The sequence below is a fragment of the Chlamydotis macqueenii genome, chromosome 2 (assembly GCF_036417535.1).
Source record: "Chlamydotis macqueenii isolate bChlMac1 chromosome 2, bChlMac1.mat, whole genome shotgun sequence".
NCBI classification, from domain to species: Eukaryota; Metazoa; Chordata; class Aves; order Otidiformes; family Otididae; genus Chlamydotis; species Chlamydotis macqueenii.
The window spans coordinates 9782493-9806891 of NC_141557.1; the positions used below are offsets into that span (position 1 = coordinate 9782493).

The 24399-nt window shown below is 39.0% G+C and overlaps 1 protein-coding gene across 1 annotated transcript in view; it reads right to left on the reverse strand.

Annotated features, from left to right (window-relative positions):
• The window catches only part of PTPRN2 (protein tyrosine phosphatase receptor type N2), a 668183-nt gene that overhangs the window by 476330 nt on the left and 167454 nt on the right, over positions 1 to 24399 (reverse strand). The window contains exon 3 of the mRNA XM_086741882.1: positions 22626 to 22739. Within this exon, the coding sequence (XP_086598008.1) occupies positions 22626 to 22739 (114 nt within the window). The remainder of the gene's footprint in view (positions 1 to 22625; positions 22740 to 24399) is intronic.

The following is a 24399-nucleotide window of genomic DNA, read 5'->3' on the forward strand; positions in this document are numbered from 1 at the left end:
ACGGTAACACAAATACAGGCAGCTCTGCAGCGAGGATGAAGGGTTGTCAATACAGTGACATTAGCATGCACTTTTGATTTGCTCCCGCTAAACATTATTAAACAGTTTAATAAACTGAAACAATTTTACCGCTGTAAGTGGTAACATCAAGATATCAGATGAAGGGAATCCATAACAGAACTGTAATGAGGCTGCAGTATTGAATTTTCATCATTAAAATCCCCAGATAAGTTCTCAGTTTTCTCCTGGACTTACAATGGAAGGAAAAATCAGCCAGAAACCCCAGGTATAACTTACTGATTTCCTTTCAGCAATCATTTGGAAAGTACAGAAGTGACTGAACTGGGAAAAATGCCTCTGTATGTATCTGAGTTGAGGTATCTAATATTCTTGCCTAAAGCTGTATGTTCAAGTCTTGACAGAGTGAATGTTTCATGCAAAAACATATCAACCTCTCCTCATCTCTGTGGGGCTCCTGCCACAGCAAAATTACTGTCTGCATACTGACTCAGATTGTTTTATAGTTTCCCTACGCTGCACTGGTGGTCTTTAAGGGTCCATCTGTTGTCTCTTAACTTGCAGGTTCTCCAGAAGCTGTCTTTACTGATTCTATACTGTGTAACAAAAACAAAGTCCATAAGTAGAGCTTCTAAGCACTATAATACTGTAGAGGTTGGTTAAAAGAATCATAATTCTATGTTTTGGCATCTGTTTATTTAATTTTGCACTTAAAAAAAAAAAATATCTGCATGTACACAAGAGAAATTTGCTTCACTTTTCACAACATTGTTCACCACAGCAATGGAAGCACTATACAGATACAGACACTGAATCAGTAATTGTCTTTAACTTTATCCTTCAATGTAAAAAGGACTAAAAAAAGTGTTGTTCTGAGGAGCAAGCCAACCTCAATCTAAATTAGTAGCCCTGCATCATGTATCACCTTTTTGACCTTGGAGACAATATATTTGATGGCAGGCAGCTTTTTATATATTCTTCCACTGTTTTTTCTATATTGGTTTTTAAGCAGCCTTTCCTTTATTCTTTCCTTTTGTATTTAACACAGAAAAGACTATTTTGTTTCATGCAGGGGAAGAAAATACCCTTACTGTAGCAATCAATGTAATTATCCTGCTATCCTACATTTTGGTATTTACATTCCTCTCCAGAATTAATTCAAGTAACCTTTGTTACTGTATCAACAGCCATTACATCAAAGTGGAAGCAAGAGACCTTATTTATTTATTTTCGAAACAGATCTGTGTTCCCAGTTGGTGAAATAGAGTAGCAGTTCTTCATCACGCTTTGGAAGGTGTTTTGACCTGAGTGTTATTGCCAATACCGCAAGTGTCAGTGCACAAGTGACAAAAATAGCAGCAATATCTTTTTATTGATACTGTATTCCCTTTATCCCCCAATGTTAAATTTATAGTTTTCCCTAGAGAACTGATATCATATTCACATTCCCACCATTACAGCTGTGTGAGGACCGCTCTTTAGAGCCAATATCAATCACACCATATGTTGTCCTGAAAAGCAGATAGCACAAACAGGTCACCTTACCCTCTGACCTGGAGAATTAGAGTTTAATTATGAACACAGGCTCTACCTTTTTTTTCAACTGTGCCACAGCACAAAAGAGGTTATAAATATTCAGAAGTTATCACTTTTACCTTCTCTGTTCTTTCCCCTCATCCTCTCTCCAATTCTTCTGATATTGATTCTTTTAACAGTACAGAGAGATTTTACTCCTGTCCTGAAGCTGTATCTCCTCTAGCTTTTGATCCAACAGCAGTGGCCAACTCCCAGCAAGCACTAGGTCACTTGTAAATGCCTTTTTAAAGTCAATTCTGTTTTATAATGCCCAAGGCAAACAGCTATCAAAGTAGCTTTCACCACCTCTGTCCCATTATGCTAAAACCATCTTGGTGAGAATGGAAGGCTTAGATTTCACATAATCCCAGCAAGCACACAACAAAAAAGATGAACTCAAAGAACACTAAAGGGTTCAGATCCCTGTGCCACTACTGATTTCCTGTAAAATCTCAGCTAATCACTAAGGTCCATGACCAAAAACATATTTAAGCATCTTATATAGGTAGGAGACTTGCCACTGAAATCAATGAAAATATAAACATTTACATATCTCTTTGAACTTGACCCTTTAGTCCTTCTATGTCCCATCTGTAAAATGAGGATAACATTAATTCTTTATCTATCAAAGACAGAGAACACAAATACTGAAAATGAAAAGGTGCTCACATTTCACTGTAATAGGAAAACAATCAAAAAAACACGTTAAATGGGATAAAGCCTTAAAATTGAGGCAAGGAGGCTGAAGGGAGGGAAATGTAGATGGACTTAGTAACATGTTAGCCTTAAGTATAAACCTTCTCAGATACAAAGGAAGGATTCTAACTTCAGTACTGCCTTTATCTTTTTGCTGCTTTTCTGGAATATGCTGCCCTGAATCCCCCTGCAGAGGCAGGCAGTATATGATACAGCAGGTGCTGAACCTTTTAAGTCTTTGACAGTTATGATTTTTTACATAAATTGTAACATTAAGCCCAACCACTCTGTTTCATGTTTATACTGCATCATTTAGATGCACCTGCTTCTTCAACAGGAACACAGCAGCAAAATAGTCAAACTAATTCAGTTTTGTATTATTTGCCTGGAAATGTGTTTTTAGGGGATCCTGGAACACTTTTGAGGTCTCTGAGAATAGGGAGAGAGACCCTTAACACTTCTCATTAGTCCAAAGAAATACTCGGGTGTCTTCCATCAAAACGTGTACGCTCTCTGCTGCAGACGGCATCAAGTGAACTGATGTCACCTTCTCTACCATTGCTCTTAGCCGAGTTGAGGTAGGCTATGCCAGCAGTGAGTCCCATTCTTCAGTGAGCTCCGCATTTTTAAAGATTCATAGGGCAAAAATCTGATGAAAATACTTTTAGAAGGGCACCTGTTACAATTTTTGCTTCCTACAGGTAGCCAGCTTTCTAGAGTTAGTGGATAACCCAAAAGTGTCTTAGAAAGGCATCTTGTCCAAAATAACACCCCATAGTAATGATCGCAAACAGAATATACGTACGTAAGACACAGCAAGCCCAGATCCTGCTAAACTCTTTTGGGCCAGAATCTAGACTACACTGGCATGCTTTTTCTGGCAGGATCACATCATCACTTTTCTGCTAATATTAGACTTCCAACAAAATTCTCCCTAAGCCTTGACACTTTCTCTACACAGAATAAAAAAAAAAAATTCTTTTGGTATAGTAAGAAAACCTTTTTTTTTTTTCCTATAGTAATGAAAATTCAGTGTAGAACATTAAAAATGAAACTTGATCCCAGAGACAGCAATGGGAGCTGGGGCCAAGAGCAGTGTTTCAATGTAGCCAGGATTTGATGCTAATTAACAGCAATGTAAGAAATTAAAGGGTAAATGGACCTATTAGATTATCTACTAAGTATACTGTCCGTAAAGAAACAGCTTGTCTAACAGCCAAATGATGCATCATATGGCATAGTCACTCTGAATCCCAAAGCTGTCCATCTTTAGAGGCTGTAGCGTTTCTTAGTGACAAACAAGCCAACAGACAGATTTCAAGGCAGATGGAAGGCAGCTTCCAGGAACTCAGTTTGCAGAAGATTAAGGGGCAAATAATTGGGTCCTTTCCACAGCTGGATCACAGTTAATCTTGGGGTGCCAAAACAGGACTTGAAATGGATCCATGACAGATTCATTTTTGCTCTTAAACTTCCCTTACTTTTCCACAACGTCATCATTTCAGTGAAATTAGTCCATCTGTTTCACTACCCAAACCAGAAGGTGCTGATGTTTTCCTGTTCCATTAAAAGCACAAACACATGTTGTATGAAAAATTCATAACGAGAATCAGTGGTGACACAGTCAAAGTAAGAACACAGGAGACACCGTGGAAATGTCTACGTGATATCACGAGAAGTGAGGCCGGGACAGTGGCCCAACGGCCTCTTACTGTGAAAAGCAAGCCTCCTATAAAACGTATCACTAGTGTGCATTTCATCATCTACAAGTCTGACTTCAAGAAAACAATTATCTTCATTTATTAAAAAAAAAAACCAACCTTTACTCCTGCTTGTCCAAAAAACATCAGTATAAAAATACTAGATCCAGCTTTTATCGACATCGTACTGCAGTAATCAGAACTAAGGAGAAGGTGTCCTGTGGTGGAGCAGGCAGGGGAGTGTCGTGCTCTCCCTGGGCTCTGGCACCAGTGCAATGTTTGTCCTTGGAAATGCAGAACTTGTGGCTCACTTGGGGCTCACTCAGCCCCACTTTGAGGGATGCCAAGGGGTGTTCACAATGAGCTTTGGAAGTCTTGGCCAAAAGAAGAAACTATTAACAACTGTAGAAGTTATTTTAATGAAAAACAGAACCACTATCCCAGGAATGTGCTATAGTATTTTCCTGAGAGAACTCAAGAATCATTATGAATATTAAGAATTTTTTGCTTGAGGAAAGGCAATAACCCCCAAAAATGTCTCTAATATTCACAGACTGAATTTGAAAGAGACTGAATCTCACTGATCTGCAAAAGACTTTTAAGTCTTAAGTCTTTGAGTCTGTGCTCACTAGCTGCAATTATTGCTCATCTTTCATAGAATCATAGAATCATAGAATGGTTAGGGTTGGAAGGGACCTTCAAAGGTCATCTAGTCCAACCCCCCTGCAAGGAGCAGGGACATCCCTGACTAGATCAGGTTGCTCAGAGCCTCCTCCAGCCTGGCCTTGAATGCTTCCAGGGATGGGGCCTCCACCACCTCTCTGGGCAACCTGTTCCAGTGTTCTATAACTCGCATCGTAAAAAATTTTTTCCTAATTTCTAATCTAAATCTACCCCCCTCTATTTTAAAACCATTACCTCTCGTCCTATTGCAACAGGCCCTACTAAACAGCCTTTCCCCATCTTTCTTGTAGGTCCCCTTGAGGTATTGGAAGACCACTATCAGGTCTCCCCGGAGCCTCCTCTTCTCCAGGCTGAACAGCCCCAACTCTCTCAGCCTGTCCTCATAGAAGACATGCTCCAGCCCTTTTATCATCTTTGTGGCCCTCCTCTGGACCTTCTCCAACTGGTCCATGTCCTTCTTGTGTTGGGGGCTCCAGAACTGGACACAGTACTCCAGGTGGGGTCTCACCAGGGCAGAGTAAAGGGGGAGAATCACCTCCCTCGACCTGCTGGCCACGCTCCTCTTGATGCAGCCCAGGATGCGGTTGGCCTTCTGGGCCACAAGGGCGCATTGCCTGCTCATGTTAAGCTTCTCATCCACCAGCACTCCCAAGTCCTTGTCCTCAGGGCTGATCTCGATCCATTCTGCACCCAGCCTGTATTTGTGCCTGGGATTGCCATGACCCAGGTGCAGGACCTTGCACTTGGCCTGGTTGAACTTCATGAGGTTGGCACAGGCCCACCTCTCCAGCCTGTCAAGGTCCCTCTGGATGGCATCCCTCCCTTCCAGCGTGTCAACAGCAAACTTGCGGAGGGTGCACTCTATCCCACTGTCCATGTCGCCAACAAAGATGTTGAACAGGGCCGGGCCCAGCACGGACCCCTGAGGGACGCCACTCGTGACTGGTCTCCACATGGACATTGAGCCGTTGACCACCACTCTCTGAGTGTGGCCATCCAGCCAACTCCTTATCCACCGAGTGGTCCGTCCATCAAACCCATGTCTCTCTAGTTTAGAGAGAAGGATGTCATGCGGGACAGTGTCAAAAGCTTTGCACAGGTCCAGGTAGATGATGTCAGTTGCTCATCCCTTGTCCACCTATGCCGTCACCCCGTCATAGAAGGCCACCAAATTGGTCAGGCACGATCTGCCCTTGGTGAAGCCATGTTGGCTGTCACCAACCACCTCCTTGCTCTCCATGTGCCTTAGCATGGTTTCCAGGAGAATCTGCTCCATGACCTTGCCAGGCACAGAGGTGAGGCTGACCAGCCTGTAGTTACCTGGGTCTTCCTTATTCCCCTTTTTAAAAATTGGGGTTATGTTCCCCCTCTTCCAGTCATCGGGGACCTCACCAGACCGCCATGACTTCTCAAATACGATAGCCAGTGGCTTGGCAACTTCATCCGCCAGTTCCCTCAGGACCCACGGATGGATCTCATCAGGTCCCATGGACTTGTGCACCTTTAGGTTCCTCAGATAATCCCGAACCTGCTCTTCGAGTACAATGGGCACTTCTTCATCCTTGCAGTCCCTGCTTGGACCTTCTACAGCTTGGGTGGTGGGACAGGAACTCTTGTCGGTGAAGACTGAGGCAAAAAAGCCTTCTCCATGTCCTGGGTAACCAGGACACCAGTTCCCTTTTGGAGGGGGCCTACATTTTCCCTGGACTTTCTTTTATCCCCTACATACCTATAAAAGCTGTTTCATCACAGGTCACGGTTTCTTTGCTGTAACATTAGTATTTCAGTTGCTTCTAGATATTACAAATAGTTTTTCCTTAGTAATACACAAGAATTGTGAAGTCTCTACAAAACTGAGTATCAGAAGCCATACAAGGGAAAAGAAAAGCTTATTCTACACTTGCTCTGTATCTTGCACTCTTTCCCTAAATATCTGCTACCAATCGCTGTCAGAGGAGGACTTCAGCTAGAGGAGTCATCTGAGTGAGCTGCTACTGCACTTCATCACCTACCAGCCCAGGGCAATGGGGGTCTATGCCTACCCAGACTTGCTAGGGGGTTAAAACAGACAATCGCTTCTGGATTTGTTCTTTCAGTCTGCAGAAATACATGAGCAGACCTAATAGCTTAAAGGGGAGGGCAGGAACAAATGTAAAGTCTCAAATCAGTATTTTGCTGACATAGGGTAATAAAAATAAAAGCTTATTTCTTACAAAGCTCAGCTGTAATAAAAAATGCCAGCTACAGGATGAGACTGTGCTTTTTGCATCTTCCACGTGTGTTCTGACAAAATTTTCACCCTGCTTTGCCAATACACAAAAACAAGCAGGATTCTATTCTGCACACCATGTTAAGTAGGGAAGCAATGCAGAAATCAGTCATTTCAGCAGCTCAGAGACTCTCTTTGAATACCTGCACTGCCAGTCAAGTTGGCAATGCTCAGTATTAGAAACCGGATGCAATGGTGAACAATTGAGGCAAATACCCAAACGCCCTTCATCCTTAACTTGTAAACAAAGTGAACAGATACACAGGTTAATGAAAATTATTACAGAGGTTGATAATACAATTTTCACAATTCTAAAGCTATGAGTTACAAAATAATTACTGGCACAAAGAGCTATGTAACCTTAACTGGTGTAGTATAAGATCACTTCTGACGGAATGAATACATGTAGCTCACTCACTGTATGTGGTCCAACAGTACACTCACTAATAAAAATTATCTTCTTTCGAATACCACAGTCTGTAAACACACACACAGTCTGCAATGATAGGCATTTATTGCCTAACTAACTCAGTGAAAGAAAGCTGAGCAATTCTGCAGTTTGGAGTTGAAGGATCCACTTTAATTTGATCTAAAGGTCCTTAAATCACCACATCACCCAAGCTGCAGAGGACAAAAGCAGGAACTGGGATAATGAAGAACTCTCCACTGTCGGACAAGGGCAGGTTCAAGACTGAGGAAGCTGAAGGTGCACAAGTCCGTGGGATCTGATGAGATGCATCCGTGGGTCTTGAAGGAAGTTGCTAAGCCACCGTCCATCATATTTGAGAAGTTGTGGCAGTCTGGTGAGGTTCCTACTGACTGGAAAAGGAGTAACATAATGCCCACTTTTTAAAAGGGAAATAAGGAAGACCCAGGGAACTACAGGCTGGTCAGCCTCACCTCTGTGCCTGCCAAGGTCATGGAGCAGATCCTCCTGGAAACCATGCTAAAGCACATGGAAAATAAGGAGGTGATTGGTGATAGCCAGCACGGGTTCACCACGGGCAAATCATGCCTGACCAATTTGATGGCCTTCTATGACGAGGTTACAGCATTGGTGGACAAGGGATGACCAACTACCTGGACTTGTGCAACGCATTTGATCCCATACCACATTCTTGTCTCTAAATTGGAGAGACATGGACTTGGCGATCAGACCGCTTGGTGGATAAGGAATGGGCTGGATGGTCTCACTCAGAAAGTAGTGGTCAACAGCTTGATGTCCAGGTGGAGACCAGTGATGAGTGGCGTTCCTCAGGGGTCGGTATTCAGACCAGTCCTGTTTAACATCTCTGTCATGAAAATGGACAGTGGGATAGAGTGCACCCTCAGCAAGTTTGCCAGCGACACCAAGCTACATAGTGCAGTCAACACGCTGGAGGGAAGAGATGCTGTCTAGAGGGATCTTGACACGCTGGAGAAGTGGGCCCATGAGAACCTCATGAAGTTCAACAAGGCCAAGTGCAAGGTCCTGCATGTGGGTCGGGACAATCTCAGCCCAAGGCTGGATGGAGAATGGATTGAGAGCAGCTCTGAGGAGAAGGACTCGAGGGTGCTGGTGGGCAAGAACATGAGCTGGCAATGTGCACTTGCAGCCCAGAAAGCCAACGACATTCTGGGCTTCAATCAAAAGAAGCATGGCCAGCAGGTCAAGGAAGGTGATTCTCTCCCTCTATTCCACTCTCACAAAACCCCACCTGGAGTACTGTGTCCAGTTCTGGAGTCCCCAACATAAGAAGGACATGGACCTGTTGGAGAGAGTCCAGAGGAGGCCATGAAGATGATGAGAGGGGTGGAATACCTCTCCTATGAGGACAGGCTGAGAGTTCTCCAAGCTGTTCGGCCTGGAGAAAAGAAAGCTCCGGGGAGACCTTACTGCAGTCTTTCAATACTTAAAGGGGGCTTATAAGATGAAGAGAAACTCTTTTGTGGGGCCTGTTGCCATAGGACAAGGGGTAATGGTTTTAAAATAGAGGGAGGTAGATTTAGATTAGATATAAGGAAAAAAAAATTATTGTGAGGGTGGTGGAACACTGAAACAGGTTGCCCAGAGAGGTGGTGGATGCCCCATCCCTGGAAACGTTCAAGGCCAGGTTGGACGGGGCTCTGAGCAACCTGATCTGGTTGAAGATGTCCCTGCTCCTTGCAGGGGGGTTGTACTAGATGAGCTCTAAAGCTTCCAACACGAACTATTCTATGATTCTATGATTCTAAATCTCTTATTTATAGGAGCCGTAGTATGCATTTCACAAATCTCAAAGAATGTAAGCATCACTTGTGCAAAAATGGACTATGCTTAATATGAAAACTAAACCTAGAAATACTGAAATTAAATCCATTAATCAGAGTCCTAGCAAAGCAGGTAAAGAGACTGATTGTTGATTATTCCCTATATATCTGTGATTCAACCCCAGATCAATAATTTCTCTTTCAGAAGTAGACACAGACACCTGATGAATCATCCAAAAATTGAAAGAGCACATGGAATATATAAGATTCATTAGGCAGAATCCTGAGTAATACAGCAAGCACCACCAGGAAGAAAATTTTAAGTCCATACTACAATTTATAACAGGGATAATAGCCTCAGGATATTTTCTCCCATCTCAGGACTGGTGACACTGCTCTCAGAGTTCCCGTATTTTGTTTAAATCCTGTTTTGTGGGATTCAATGTCCTGCAGTGCAAAAATCAATATGCATGCTCTACCTGCTGCTCACTCTATTGCACCGCTAAATTTGCAGCATCCACACAGCGTGATGTTGGATGTTCCAGAAACTCTTATAAAAGGTTATAAATGCCCTGACTCTTACAAAAGGTTTCACCTGGCTTCTGATACCATGCCTGATTTTCATACCTAGAATTACTTGTAAAAGCAACTCACCAACTCACCTAAATACATTCTTAGAGGATGTACAGTAAGCAATCAGACCTTTTTGTAAATAGATTTGTGAAATTATTTATGCAGGTGGAAAAAATAAAAGAGAAGTTAAAAAAAAAATCTTAAAAACCAGATAAAGTTATATCAGTGAAAATAAATAAAGAAAAACTATTACACTTATACCTTCCTCTTAAAGCAAACACTGTCTATGCCATTCATCATTGGCAGCATAGTAATAAAAAGTCATATTGATTTAATAATATGCTGCTTCCCAGAGTGAATATTCTTACACTTCTGCAAGAAGTTTCATTATGAAGGAAGAGGTTGTTGGCCTATTTCTCAGTCATCCATGTGGGAAACCAAGAAACTCTTAACTCTTACCCTTTGATCTCCCAAGCCACTGTTGGTCAAGCCACTGGATGGTCACACCGTTGTAAAACTCATTCTGGAAAAGCTAGTTCATCCAGCCTTTCAATGTGTCAGCACAAATCCTCCAGAAAATTAATACATTTGGGTTTTCTTCAAGCATGGTTTGATTTCATAGTTCTAGACTTGTACTTCTGAGTATTTTTGTTCTAATTTTTTGAATCTTTGAAAAAATAAAAATTAAGAGAAATCACAAAATACTCTTGTATGACAAAATGGAGAAAACCAATTTCATTTTCCTACTCTTCAGTATCACCCACGCTGGGCTGCAACTTGCTCAGTAAAACAGCAGGAAGGTAAAAGCCTCTAAAATGGCAGATTTTATTATAAAAACTGATGCTTTCAGTAGCCTTAGAAAAGAGTGACTAATATAGAAACAGAGATAGGTGCTGTACTTTGAAATTAATGAAATAGTATCAAATCAGGACATTCCAGACCTACTGTCTTTGTAAGAGGGGAAAATACTGCAGTTTCACTATTCCAACAGATGTTACCACAGCATTTGTGAAATTTATAAAGATACAATTTTTCCCCCACAAAATACAAATATTCTGAAAAATACAAGTTGATCTACTGTATAGTTTTAAAGCATTGTTCTAAGGAAAATGGAAAATAATACTATGTAACATGGCGTCACTAGAAAATAAAAGACATGTAAACAGGTTTATCTTGTCTCTAGTTTAAAGAAAAGTGGTAAAGTATAAAATAATAGAAATTTTAATATCACCAGAATATTCTCAAGGCTAAAAGCTGAACTACCTTCCAATTAAGATAAGTTCGTACCATCAGTTGTCAGGCCAGGCAAGGGTCTGTACCTGTCAAACTAAAGTTTGAGATAAATTCAAGATCTATTTTACCATGAATAGTTGCACAAAAAAAAAAATTGTGCCAAAATAACACAGCAGGACTAGAAATTGCCTGAGTACCTAGCTATTCAACAAAGGTCAGAATTTGAGCACCTATTAGTTTACGCTGATACGTGGATAACTGATGAATACCAGAGGATTTCAGAAAAATAATTAAAATGTTGCAAGAATATGAGCCAGGGCAAACTGCAACAAAGCTGATTGTTTTTTTTCAGTGACCCTGGCATTAGGAATTTGAAATTGTTTCTCAGGTTCTGTTCAGTCTGCATAAGATTATTAAAGCTGTACCAGAAGCTACTTATCCTTAAAGTACAACTTAATTCCTCTAAACACCTCTCTGCAGAGCCTGGAAAATAGCTGAACTTAAATACTACATTCAGAGAGACAAAAAGGACAAAATTCATGTGACTAAACAAAACAGCAGAGGCAATCTGCCATGGACTCTCTCGTCAATGGAGAGCTAAGCAATGCAGTCAGTGAAATGTAGAATATGATTCACTTCATCTTACAGTTGTCTGAAATGACACAGGTGAATCACACCCTCAAAGCACCTGTTTCTCCACTGTTTGTAAGGAGAGCCCCGGTAGACAGAGGCTGTAGACTCACGACCATGTGAGATGGATGCCATCCACACAATTGGAGCACACATTTTCCGTTCAGCAACAGCAGAGTCAACAACGCAAGGTGGCAGAGTGTTTGAAGCACTGTCTTGCGACTAACTGTTGTTAAGGATGGGGTGGGGACTAAGTGAGGGAGGTGGAGAATTAACAGTTTTGCAAATTCGCAACCTCTTAAATTTTTTTTAGAGTTGAGACAGACCCCTGTAGAACAAATTTAAGCCTACCATCAACAAAGTTGTTAAGAGCAATCTCCATCCATATAGTACGTGCTGGCCTTACCAGAATGTGGATCACTTGCCTCTGTACACGCTGAGTGCCATTGCATAAGGAAAAAAAAAAATCTGCTTCTTTAAGAGGAGATAGTAGACTTTATGACAGTTAGCTGCTAGTGCAAGAATAAGAGATTACTGTCACCTCTTCCCAAAGTTCAAAGGAGAAAAATTAGTCACCAGTAACTCGGGTGAAGGGCAGAATCCTATACAGAAGAAAACTGAAGAACAGGTCAACAGGGAGAAGGACAAGGTCATGTGCAAGAAATAACAAAGAGATGTTTGCACATGTCGTTATGTCACCACTCCCTATGGAGAAAAGTAGAGTGGATTTTATAAACAATGAGCCACTAGTTTTAAAGCCAATGTTTGTATGTCCACATATTTTTATATGCTATTGTTGATACTGAAAGTATGTCTTTAGGACAACCCAGTAGGATGTCAGTAATGCTTTACTATCAATGCTTGGCTGAGCTTTCAAATAATTTTTTTTAGCATAATGTTGGAAGGAAATCTGTTGGTTCCTAAAGCAGATTAATGCAGTAGTAAAGATGAAACAATAAAATTATTCAGAAATCTTTCAGCAGAACAGGTAAGTGACCAATTTTATCTAAAATCTTACCAAAACATGAAGTGGGATTTCTTATATATTAAGTCCTAGATTTGAGCACTTAATTAGACTGTCAAATCTAGGGAGACCAGAAGTAGATTAAACTTTGGATACTTATACATAGCGATCAAACACTGCAGTGCAAAGGAAAGATTAGATGATCATAACTAATCTAAGTTTTAATTAAAATTTAAAAGTAGACAGGTTTTGCACTGCCCACAAGGGAGAAAAAGCTGAGTTCCATCGAGATGGGTTTAAGCGTACTTTCCTCCTTTCTGAATTGAATTCGGTATTCATTCTTTCTAATGTTATTCGCAGCTTAAAGAAAATTCTCCCATTTTAGGCAACTCACACTGAGGCCACATTCCATTTTTATTTATTGACTGGTGGAATTATCTCACAGGTTAATAAGATGGTACTAAGAAGTTTTCAATGTTGATGAACACTTTAATTTTAAATTTTAGATCAGTGTATTCCTCTCTTGGCATTCACTGCCCTCTGTGTTCAACCCTGCAGGCAGTGTCCGAACAAAGTTCACTTTGATGGAAGGAAAGGGAAGAATATTTTATTGTCATCTCTCCCACATATATGCAAACACGTGCTTATGTCCAATCTTGCAGAGATTTTCAAATGAAGATTGGTGGTAATGTCGGAGCTATAACTCAAAACATAAGATAATGCATTTTTCTTCCAATGTAGGGCTGATTGACTTATTCATTAGGATTTCATTAGGTGGTGAGTTTAACCCTTCTTCTATTTATAAATTGTTTCCAATGCAATTCTGACTTCTGTAAAGTATTCACTATTCATAAATATTTTATGAAGTGTTTAGGTGAACAATTTTAAACCTAATGAATTTTTTAATCCCTGTTTCTTTTTCCACTGGGACTGACTGGCCCAAGTCACATAGCACTGACCTTTGCAAGTACTTTCAGTAATTGGTGATAATCATTAAAGTTAGTATATGTAGAGTTCTTTCTGAAATTTGGATAAACAAATCCTCCACAGGAGGGCCACGAAGATGATAAGAGGGCTGGAGCACCTGTCCTATGAGGACAGGCTGAGAGAGTTGGGGCTGTTCAGCCTGGAGAAGAGGAGGCTCCGGGGAGACCTGATAGCAGTCTTCCAGTGCCTCAAGGGGACCTACAAGAAAGATGGTGAGAGGCTGTTCAGTAGGGCCTGTTGTGATAGGATGAGGAGTAATGGTTTTAAAATAGAGGGAGATAGATTTAGATTGGATATTAGGAAAAAATTTTTTACAATGCGAGTTATAAAACACTGGAACAGGTTGCCCAGAGAGGTGGTGGATGCCCCATCCCTGGAAACGTTCAAGGCCAGGCTGGATGAGGCTCTGAGCAACCTGATCTAGTCGGGGATGTCCCTGCTCCTTGCAGGGGGGTTGGACTAGATGACCTTTGAAGGTCCCTTCCAACTCTAACCATCCTATCATTCTATGATAATAAGCCTATCAGGTCAGAAATTTATGGATGATGACTATCAAATATTGCTTAAAGAGACTAACTATTATTCTTTAAAGAGGAAAAGTCTAAACCTCTAGAATTTTGCCTTTTTTAGAAGAAAAACTACAGAAGGTACCAAGAGGAGATTGAGGGGAAGAGGCCCAAGGGGTCACAGCACAAGCATATTGCACCAAGAAGAGGTTGCTGGCACTCCATGAACATACCATATAGAAGAAGAGTTTGTGGGCGCAGCAAGCAACCTGGAGGAGATGGAGAGGTCATGAATCTGACATTTAGGATGCTGTCTAGCATCTACCCCAGAGAAAAGTGAAGCAAAGATTCAGGAGGTCTCTGTATGTTGAGTGACCAGCTCAGGTCTCTGCAGAGGAACAAATTGCCTGCGGGCTGCTTCTGCCCAGGGTAACAGCAGGGAGGCTGCACAGAGGCAGGGAAGTGCTGCACTTTCAGCTAACATTTGGGGGGCAGAAAAAATAGGAGATGAAAGAAAGTGTCTTTTTGTTTGTAAATTGTATATTGCTTGTATATTTACCCTGCTGCTCAAATGGGAAAGCAGGAACTTTACAGAGAAACAGGCCTACCTCATGAAGAGTTGCAAAAAGAAAAGATGTGTGGCTGAACAAAATAACTGACCTTTCGATCATGTAGAGTTTTGATTTAGGAGGGGTTTTTTTACAGTTTGGTTTTGTTTTTTTTTTTGTTTTTTTTTTTTGTAGTAATGGCTAATATTAAGTCATTTTTACCATTCAATTTTACCATGAAGGACATAAACTAACAGGTCTCAATGGAGACTCATCTAAAAAACACCCTGTGTTTATAGGAATAAAAGACTCAAAAGAGGTGGAAAGTCCTTTTTGCAATTTTAAGATTGTGAGAAGCTGCAAAAGATAAACTCAGCAATGGAGAAGTATTGGAGGGAAAGTACGATTTTATTGTTGTGAACTGCACTGTCTACCCATGACCATACACATATGTACAGGCAAAACAAAACAGAAGGAGAAACTTATGAAATACAGTGAGTATATTCTAAGGATCAGCATGAAAGTAAACATAAGTGGAATTTTAAGAGATTTAATATCACGCAAGTCATTGCAGGAAACCGGTGCATTTGTCAGAAGAATTCTGACAAAGCCGTAAGATAAAGAATTAAAACATCTTCAGCAAAAGAAGTGTTTGTATACGCATATATATTCTGTATAGCAAAGGGAAAAAATAACCTTTGTGGCAATTCATACTGGTTTCCAAAACAAGGTAAAGCTTCCATCATACCACAAGGTACTGTGGGGGACATGATCCACTTACAGGTTTTGTATGAATACGACTAAAACTGTGATTTTGAAAAAGTAAGTTTAAATGTTTCAGACTTTAGTATATCTACTATAAAGCTAAAAATATGTCAAACATCAGGTATCATAAGGAGTTGATACCTTAAAAGAACTTGAGGCAATATGGATAGAGACAAAATCAGTAAACAAAGAAATGTAATGAATATAGAAATAGAAAAGGAAAACAAATTCCCTAGTAATAAACAAATAAGGATGAAAACACTGGTAGTGCAAGGATAAAAACCAGTCTTATGTTGAATATTTAAATGTCCTATAATTATAGATTAATAGTACAAAATGGCATGATTAGTTTGGATATGCTATACTGTTGTTCATTTTCCAGAAGTAGCTTTATTAGCGAATACAGCAGCTAAAGAAGTAATCTGATGCTTTAATTTATATTTACTGACATTCCAAGTGTGGGAACAATTGATAATAAACTGCACTTTGACTGCTGTGTTTTCAAGTGTGTTTTAAAAACATATTATGCACCCATATCACTTCAAGCCCAGTGTACGCCCATCCAATGGTCCTGTGGAAGCTGTTAAATTTTTTAAAGAATGATCCGAGAGAATAAGAATGAAGTTCAGAGCCATATGTGACATCATTAAAAGGGCAGCATGCTAATGAAAAACCCAAATACAAAGACTTTCTGCTGTTGAGCTGTTTCTCAGTCTATTGCTGAGAACAAGGCCATCCAGAGGAGGCCTGCAAGCTTGCCCAGTGAAGTCTGACGGGAATAAGAAGAGACATCTTTAGTTTCTTCAACAGGAGGAAGAAATAGAGATGGTCTCGAAATTTCAAAGATCAGAAGGAGAACAGACTGGAAGAGCCAGCACGGAGACCTTCATGGAAAAGACTAAGCATTAATGCAGAGGTGAAAATCCATGAGGTGCCACAGAGATCTTCAAAACAAAGGAGGTAAGGCAGGAATTGATGAACAGCCCTTGATATTTTCATTATATTACAACTGATTTCTGTGTTTCCTTTGGAAGAAGAGCTGTAAAGTTACCTGGGCCACAAAGAATTTCATACATTCTGATCCCAGTTGGCAATTGTCACTGCTAGCTGACAGAAACACGACACAAAGGAGACATGCAGACCTTTTCTCCTTTCTATCAAACGTATTACTTAATGTGTTCTTTTAACAAAATACAAGTAAAATCTCTGATTGGTCATTCTTTTTAAACACAAGGAATATGATGCTACTGGGTTGACATACCTATCTTCCAAAAAAACAATATTCAAATGATGCAAAATCAAAAAGCTTTATACTACAGTGTTACAAATGCAGACAAAACTAAAAATATATTTTCAAGTTTTCTTCCGTACTTTTACATATCTTCCTCATCATACATAGAATTGGCTTTGCTCCTATAATCAGTTTTTGTAATGTAAATACATTCTTTGTAAATACCAATTTCCTGGAAAGAACATTTTTCATAAATGTCTTACAAGGCAAAGACAAAGTCAATGCATATCAAATTATGTCTGCTAAGCAGAGCAGTCATAGAAGGAACTAAATAGAAAAATAACTATTTTTGTTCTGTGCTGTGCAACATATGTGAGCTAATGCAGGTGTTCAAAAAGGGATTTCAAAGTGTATTCCTTCTGTTGCTTTATAAAATAAAAATTCTTCCTTTTTCTGAAACTCATTCTTAGTTTTCCAAAGTTCTACTTAGATTTTGAAGACCAAAAAAGATCAGTGGTGCTTTAGCATTTAACAAAGGCAAGGAATATTTTGCAGCCTTTTCAGTGCGTTACTGTCCATTGAGCCAAAAGGTAAGGCAGCGTGACAGTGATATCAGAAGGTAAATACGTCCAGTCCCAGCTGAGTTCCTGCAGTGTAGCATGCCATGGGGCTTAGGCTTCAATTCCTGGCTTCAGCAGCCATCTACGAGAAGAATTTGTTAAGTACACAGATGTCTGGAACAAGCTAATGCCTTGGAAATTTGATGTAAACGCACTGCTCTATTCAAGTAAAATTATATTTTTTTTTTCCTGAAGGCCAAAAGAAGAGTTTGCTTTCCTTTATACCAATATTTGAATTTAAAGAAAAACCTACTTTCTCCTACCTCTCTTGTTTTCAGCTTTCTATATACCTCCATAATGATGTGATAATCACCTTGCAAATATGTGCAAGAACTGCATTATTTCTTTTAAGTTTACTTCAAAAGTGAGCTCATAAAGGTTTACTTTCAAGTCCATTACCTTTGTTGCAGGAAATGATACTTTGCCTTGAAAAATAGTCCTGACTAAAATATTTAGCAACCCTTTCATAATTCACAAGCTGCACATGACAAGACACATTCATTTCAATTTTCAAGTTAACTGATTGTAAATCATTTTAGTTTTTAAAACAAATTTGCTGTAAGAATATAAAATCAGTTCTAGCAAAGTTATATTTATCACCTTACATTTAACTGGTTAAAATTAATTTCATCGAATCGTAGAATATAATCATAGAATGGTTAGGGTTGGAAGGGACCTTCAAAGGTCATCTAGTCCAACCCCAATGGACTAGTCCAATTTAGAACAAATTTTTTTTTTCCTCCCCGTCAAGACCTTCCTGGGTTGCACAGAAGACAAATGAGGAAAAAAAAGTTATATTTTTTTTCAAATAGTCTGTAAATCTGTTGCCTATATCCACAGCCCATGAGTCTCTGAAAAATATCTTGTTGAATTTAGTTAAATTAATTTAAAAGTGTATGCTACTCTCTTTCGTTCTCCTAATAACACTGTTGATATTTCAATACCTTAAGCAGGACTTTCGTCATAATAGTGTAAAAGAAATTGCTTTCCTTGAAGGTAAAGTTTAGAACAATATGTTGTTACAGCAAAAATTAAGTAGCAACAAGCATATTCAGGAATCATTCAGTAATGACTCCAACTTACATAAACAAAACAAAAAACATTTATCTCATCTGCTTTTCTAATATCATGCTGCACAGTTCCTGCAGTCAAGGGACAACAGCTGCAATTTAGTTAAAATTTAAGTAAAACAGAAGACAGAAGCTAAACTTCTGATTATTAGTCTATCACGCTTCGTTTCTAATACACAGTGTCCTATCAAACTGTGCCAGAAACAGCGTCCACCGGGCATAAAGCAAAGAAAAATAAGACTTCTAGCTTAGAAAAGCCATATGCCATCAAACACATAATACTGAGAAGGAACCAACGCTGTGAAATGCTTCTATATGCTTGAACCTGCCTTACAATTTTCCCTAAACACACATAGTAGCCACTCCTAGAAGCAGAATCCTAAGTCAGACGGGCATTTGTTGTGACCCTGAGCAAATACCCTTGTTCTGATGCCTTTAAAATGTGTGTCCTCCAGGCTTCACCTCTAAGCTTTTTCTTCTAGTAATACTCATTGCTATGGCAGCTGCACTTCCAGAGTTAGCACCATGCTACAGCTAGTCTGAACTGCTGGTTAGAAACTATTCTATGACATAAATGTAAACCCTTCTTGGAGTAAGCAAGTTGAGAAACTCTACTGTTCTCTTTTATTATTGCTTATGCTGATATTTCAAGTACTACTTAGGCATACACGCTTGAGTTGTAATGTATCATGATTAGTCCTCCCATCTCATTTTCCATGCTTCTAGTCTGATAGGTCAACCATCAGTGTGAAGCTATGTTTCCACAATAAAACTCTTTTGCTAAAAATCTTAGTGATGCGATCACTTTACCTTCCTGATGATATTGTTGGGACAAGAAGAAAATAAAACATTTTATAATCTATTTAATCCATTTAAGTACAAAAAGTATTTTATGCATTTTAGCTCAAACAGGGAAGTGTATAGATGTTTTATCACTCATGGTATATTCCAAGAAGTATCTTCTCCCAAGCTGAAATGAGGATGCAGAAGAGGAACCATAAGGATAAGTATTTCCATTTCCGTCAGGCACTACTCACTCACCGCTCTACGCTGATACTTCCTCCATTCCCCTTCTCCAATGATGCAGTCCTATCTAAACAGTATCTTTTTGATTGTTCTTTTTATCAGACAATGAGAAATGTTTCAGCTCCCCAGAAATTATAAATTATAGCACTACCAATTTCAGAAAGTGATTCATCATGTTTCAGCAACTGTGAGAAGGGCTTTTCCCAGATAGATAGTCACATTTATAAAAACTGAATCTTCAGAGAATCTTCTTCATGAAGGGTATTTTGAAAGATTTGACTGACTCAAGGACAACGTGAGTGAAAATGCGATGAACAAGGGTATTTGAATGCTAACAGATCATTTCTTTGTAGGAAACTAATATTCCAAGGCATTCATTTCTATCATTAATCTACTAGTAGATACTGTAGACAAAGACTCAATGTGTAAAGAAGACATAAAAACTATATCATTATGAAACCTGAACTCAATTTTAGTCCAAGTCCTTTATTAAACAGATTATCATCAAGTGTGTCACTCATCTGAGCTTCTGTTGTATGCTTCCCTATTGTAGTAAACATTTCAAGCTGGCAGAATCACAAATGATATTTGCTATTCATGTCATGTGGCCCTTTGTTTTACAGTACATGGTCATACAATCTTCCATGTGGACCTTGATTCAAATATAGGCATCATTTAGAAGTGATCATCAAATCAGAAAGAAAGAGATTGTAAATTTTACAAGGCTTTCTCCGGACTTTTTTTTAACTCTATGGAAATAGATGTCAACAGAGTTTTGCTAGAAAAAAAAAAGAGAGATTAATACTGTAAGAAGACATCAGGAAGGAAACAAAAAAAAAAAGAAAAGCCAAGTCATATTAGAAAAGTAAGTAAATAAGAACCTAGAAAACCACTCGGGTTAATAAGCTCCATACAGCTAATAAAAATAGAAAGTGTTCCATATAGACATTATTAAAAGTTTTACTCATCATGGGACCTACTATATAGTCTTCCAAGGAAATTTGTCTTGCTTTTTACAAAAAGGAGAGAACAGATGCTGTCCTCCATTGCTTCCAGGGAAGCCGGGCATCACCCAGTAGAGCTAGCCAGTACTCTTGTGGAAAGAAGAACTGGATATTACTTGATAAAGGAAACAAGACCTCTGAAAAAATGAAGCCCTTTCTTGATGTTACCTGAAAATTTTTGTGGGCTTGACAATGTCTGGCTTATCTATACTGCAGAAATGGACATAATGTTTTGCACACAATTTGCAGAACAGCATTAAATGTGTAAGTGACCATCACAGCCAATGAACATGACCAAAGGGCTGGATGTGTTACATCTGATAGCCCCAGCAAACAGCAACTTGATGTCAGTAATCCATTTATCTGATAGCCTGCATTGATTCTACTCCTTCTGTATTTCTGTCCTCAGTAAACACTTCAGAATTTGCCAGGGATACTAAGAGTGAAGAAGAAAAAAAAAAAAAAAAAAAAAAAAGGTTATTTTATCAGATCAGTCATTTGAACAAGGGCATTCTAGCATTCTGTTATCTTTTACAGATATATTTAAGATTCTCATCACTGGGATACCCACAGGCCACAAAAGCTGCCTGTAAAAGTTTTATATCGGTTCAAAGCATATACACATTTGCCTATGCACCTCTAAGTGTCATGAGAAAGGAAAGATAAAAGCAGAAGTACTTTCATTCTCCGCCATGGTTTCAATCTATGTGTTCCTTCTCATTCTCTTGCTATGAAAAAACATGAGACAAGTCCAAATTTCAAGGCCCAAGTTCCCTTAAAATAAATATATTGTAGTTTGTCACAGCAGATACATCCAGAGAGTTGGGTTTCTGACAACAGAGATTCTAGGGAAGGGTAGTTTATTGATCAGAGAAGCACTTAGTAGGGGGAAGTCACATTAATTCAGTTGAACTAACCCAAATCTTATGGTTGTCAGAGAGATGGAGACAGGTAAGCATCATTTGAAATGGCCTGGGGTATCCCATCAGCCTCTGTATGTGCCCCTCCAGAAGGGCACGGGTCTCCTGAAGTTCTCTCACCTCTGACCTCCTCACCCATGGAAGAATCTTTACGTAGAACTCATCACCAACATTCAGGCAATGTAAATGAGTGCCGGCTATCCATGCAAGCGTGATCAATTTAGATACCAATTTAGGTGTCTTAGAGCAATGAATTTGTCCCTTGTTCTTAACTATATTCAGAGAGCAGATACTGGCTTTTCCGCTCCTACAATATTGCCCTGATGAAATAGTATTTTCATAAATTTGCTTGCATAACTTTAGAAAATGACAAGTAAAAGAGCCACAAGTACTATTCACAGGTAACTGTTAATCAGCCAGGACTTAGTACAATCAAGTTTTGCTGAGTTAGCTTTGTTTGGATGGGCTGCTTAACAGGAAATAAATCCTTCGAAATTTTTTTGAATCCTGTAAGTCAGTGGTTTCCAAACTAGAAATTCAGCCTCTATGTATCATCATGAACTTCCAAGAAATCTTTTTTTCCCCTCATAATTAAACTAGCATCATGCTAATACAATATTACTAGTTTGTAATAGAGATTGTAACTGGAAAATATTTAGGAACAAACACCCACACACACGATGCAAGTGCAAAATTAACCATTTCAACAAACCTCTTGGAACAATTTAGATTAAAACGTTTTCTTTGTCCTGTGGCTGTCTACAACACAGGTATATTTCATGTATTAGCACCTAAAAAGTTTGTTCACCTTATTGGCTTTCACCTTATCCAAGTTTTGATTTGGTAGCTCAAGTTATAACATTCAGAAGCTAGAACGTCCTTTCTGGCTTTGGAAAGAACACAGAAAGCTGAATAAAAATTACAAGGAACACAGTAGATACAGCTTGTAATGAAATCATAGTAGTTCTACTTATCTGAATTAATTAGAAAGTTAAGCACTGTTTCTAGCTCGTTAGAAGTTATGTGTTTTCTGCCCATGCACCCTGAAATATGCTGTGGTGAAGAAGTATATATGGCAAATTACTTTTCTGCTGATTTATTTATATGGCACTATCATTCAGAGATGCTAAAATTTTATTGTATAGAGTGTCAGTCAGATACGCACTATGCAGGGAGGAAGCACCTCTCCTGAAATTGCTTCACCAAGTCCTTATGGCAGATTCAGCGAGTCGGAAGGGTTTTTACTTTTATAAAGCCTGCACTACTGAGCCTGAAACACACTGTGTTCAAAAAATGATGAAGACGTCACCTCAGAGGGAGCACAAAATAATTGTGACCTCCTATGCAACTAACCCTACTCTGGAGTTTTTACTATACCTTTGTGTAAGAGCTGCTCCAGGATGATCCTTAGGCGCCGAAGAACAGGGGGTGAAATGTCGTATTTATAGACGTCTGTTACTGGCACTCGCTGACATCTCCCAAATATCCCATCTGCAGGAGAGAGAAAAAGAAAAGGAAAAAGATACATTTCATTTTCTGAGAGGAAGAAAGGCACGATGAGATGCGCATTTCCAATGTATCCTAATTATATACTGAAGAAACCTTTTAGAAGACACTTTAAAAAGCTATCAAAGGACTACTGAAGTCCTGAGACATGGTATTTTCTACCCAAATAAATAAATACTGGAAAGAATATTAGTTGGAGGAAAATTCTATTGTAAAAGTTATGCAAACACTTTATTTTATAAAGTCATTTCAGACTTCTGCCTCCCAAACCTTTTGATGCAAGACTTCTTTACTGACAATTCAGTGGGGAAAAAAAATTAATGTTCAGCGCCTACTATGTTGCAGATGAAAAGTGTAGCATCCCGAAATATAAATTTTAATTTGCAGAAACTATGAGGATTTGCTGAAAAATTTTTAATGCAGGAGCTGTGTGTTAGGCATTGGTAAATGAGAACCAAATCCGTAATGGCTAGCAAAGGCTCATTTCAAGAAGTACCCTCTAATGAATGCAATAAAAGAAAGCTGCTCACAGAACAATGAGATATTAATGCGGCCTAATTTATTTAGCTCCATTCCATTTGTCTAAAATGACAGACTCTTCTCATCAATGTCTTTTCAAATCACACCTTCTAATTAATTTAGCTTCTTATTAGACTTTATTTAGAGAATTGTTCATTTTGAGACAAGCTTCCTGTATATGTGTGGGAGGAACAGGGAGTTCAAACATTCAAATTACCTTTCTCTCTTTCATACAAAAGACTAATTCAGAGCCTAGGTGCTTCACATACAATCTGACCATCTGCAATTCTGGGCCTCTGAGAAAGAAAGTGGTTTCATTTATTGTTCAAAACAGTTCTCTTCTATATAGTGATCCAAAGAAGGCAATTTAAATGCAACAAGTTCAATTAGCAAAATATTCTACTGCAGTACTAGTTTTAACACAGTAATTACTTCTGCTCTGATATTACATCTATGCTCAAAAAGGACAGCTAGATCAGATTAACGGAAAATAACGGTAAGTATTAATTTGCAAATGTCCATTACTTTCTCTGCTACTTCACACAGCTAAGAGACCACAAATGGGAACTACTGGCCCAGCTGTTCACTAAACACAAATAATGGCATAAAAGAAAATAAACCAACCCAGGATGCAGAAGAAGGGCATTATTAGCCTTCACTGTTAACCACAAATACCTCATTGAAATTAGCCAGCTTTTGCTTTCTTTGCCTTTCCAATCCTCCTGTCACTTAAAACTGCCAAATTAAGTTAATCCAAATTAACAGCTTACCTCTGAGTCTAATTTTGTTATTGGAAAATAGCTTTAATTTATAAACTGCATACACAGATCTGGTTTGTTTTTCTGCCATATCGCGTATTAAAAAAGCCTAAAGCAGATTAAAATACTCATCTCAGTTTAAAAACCCCTTGCAGTTGGAAATAAGCAAAGTATACAAATATCACTCACTTGTAAATTGGTGGATAACAGGAATAAGTAAGGTCCAGGTTCAGAAAATAGAATAATATTTCAGCATTTAAGAACAAGATCGTTGAAAATGAAATGTAATTTGCAATATCCAGCTCTGCTTTAGAATACCACCATTACTGGCTACAAATAATTAGGATAAAAGCTATGTTTATAGAAAC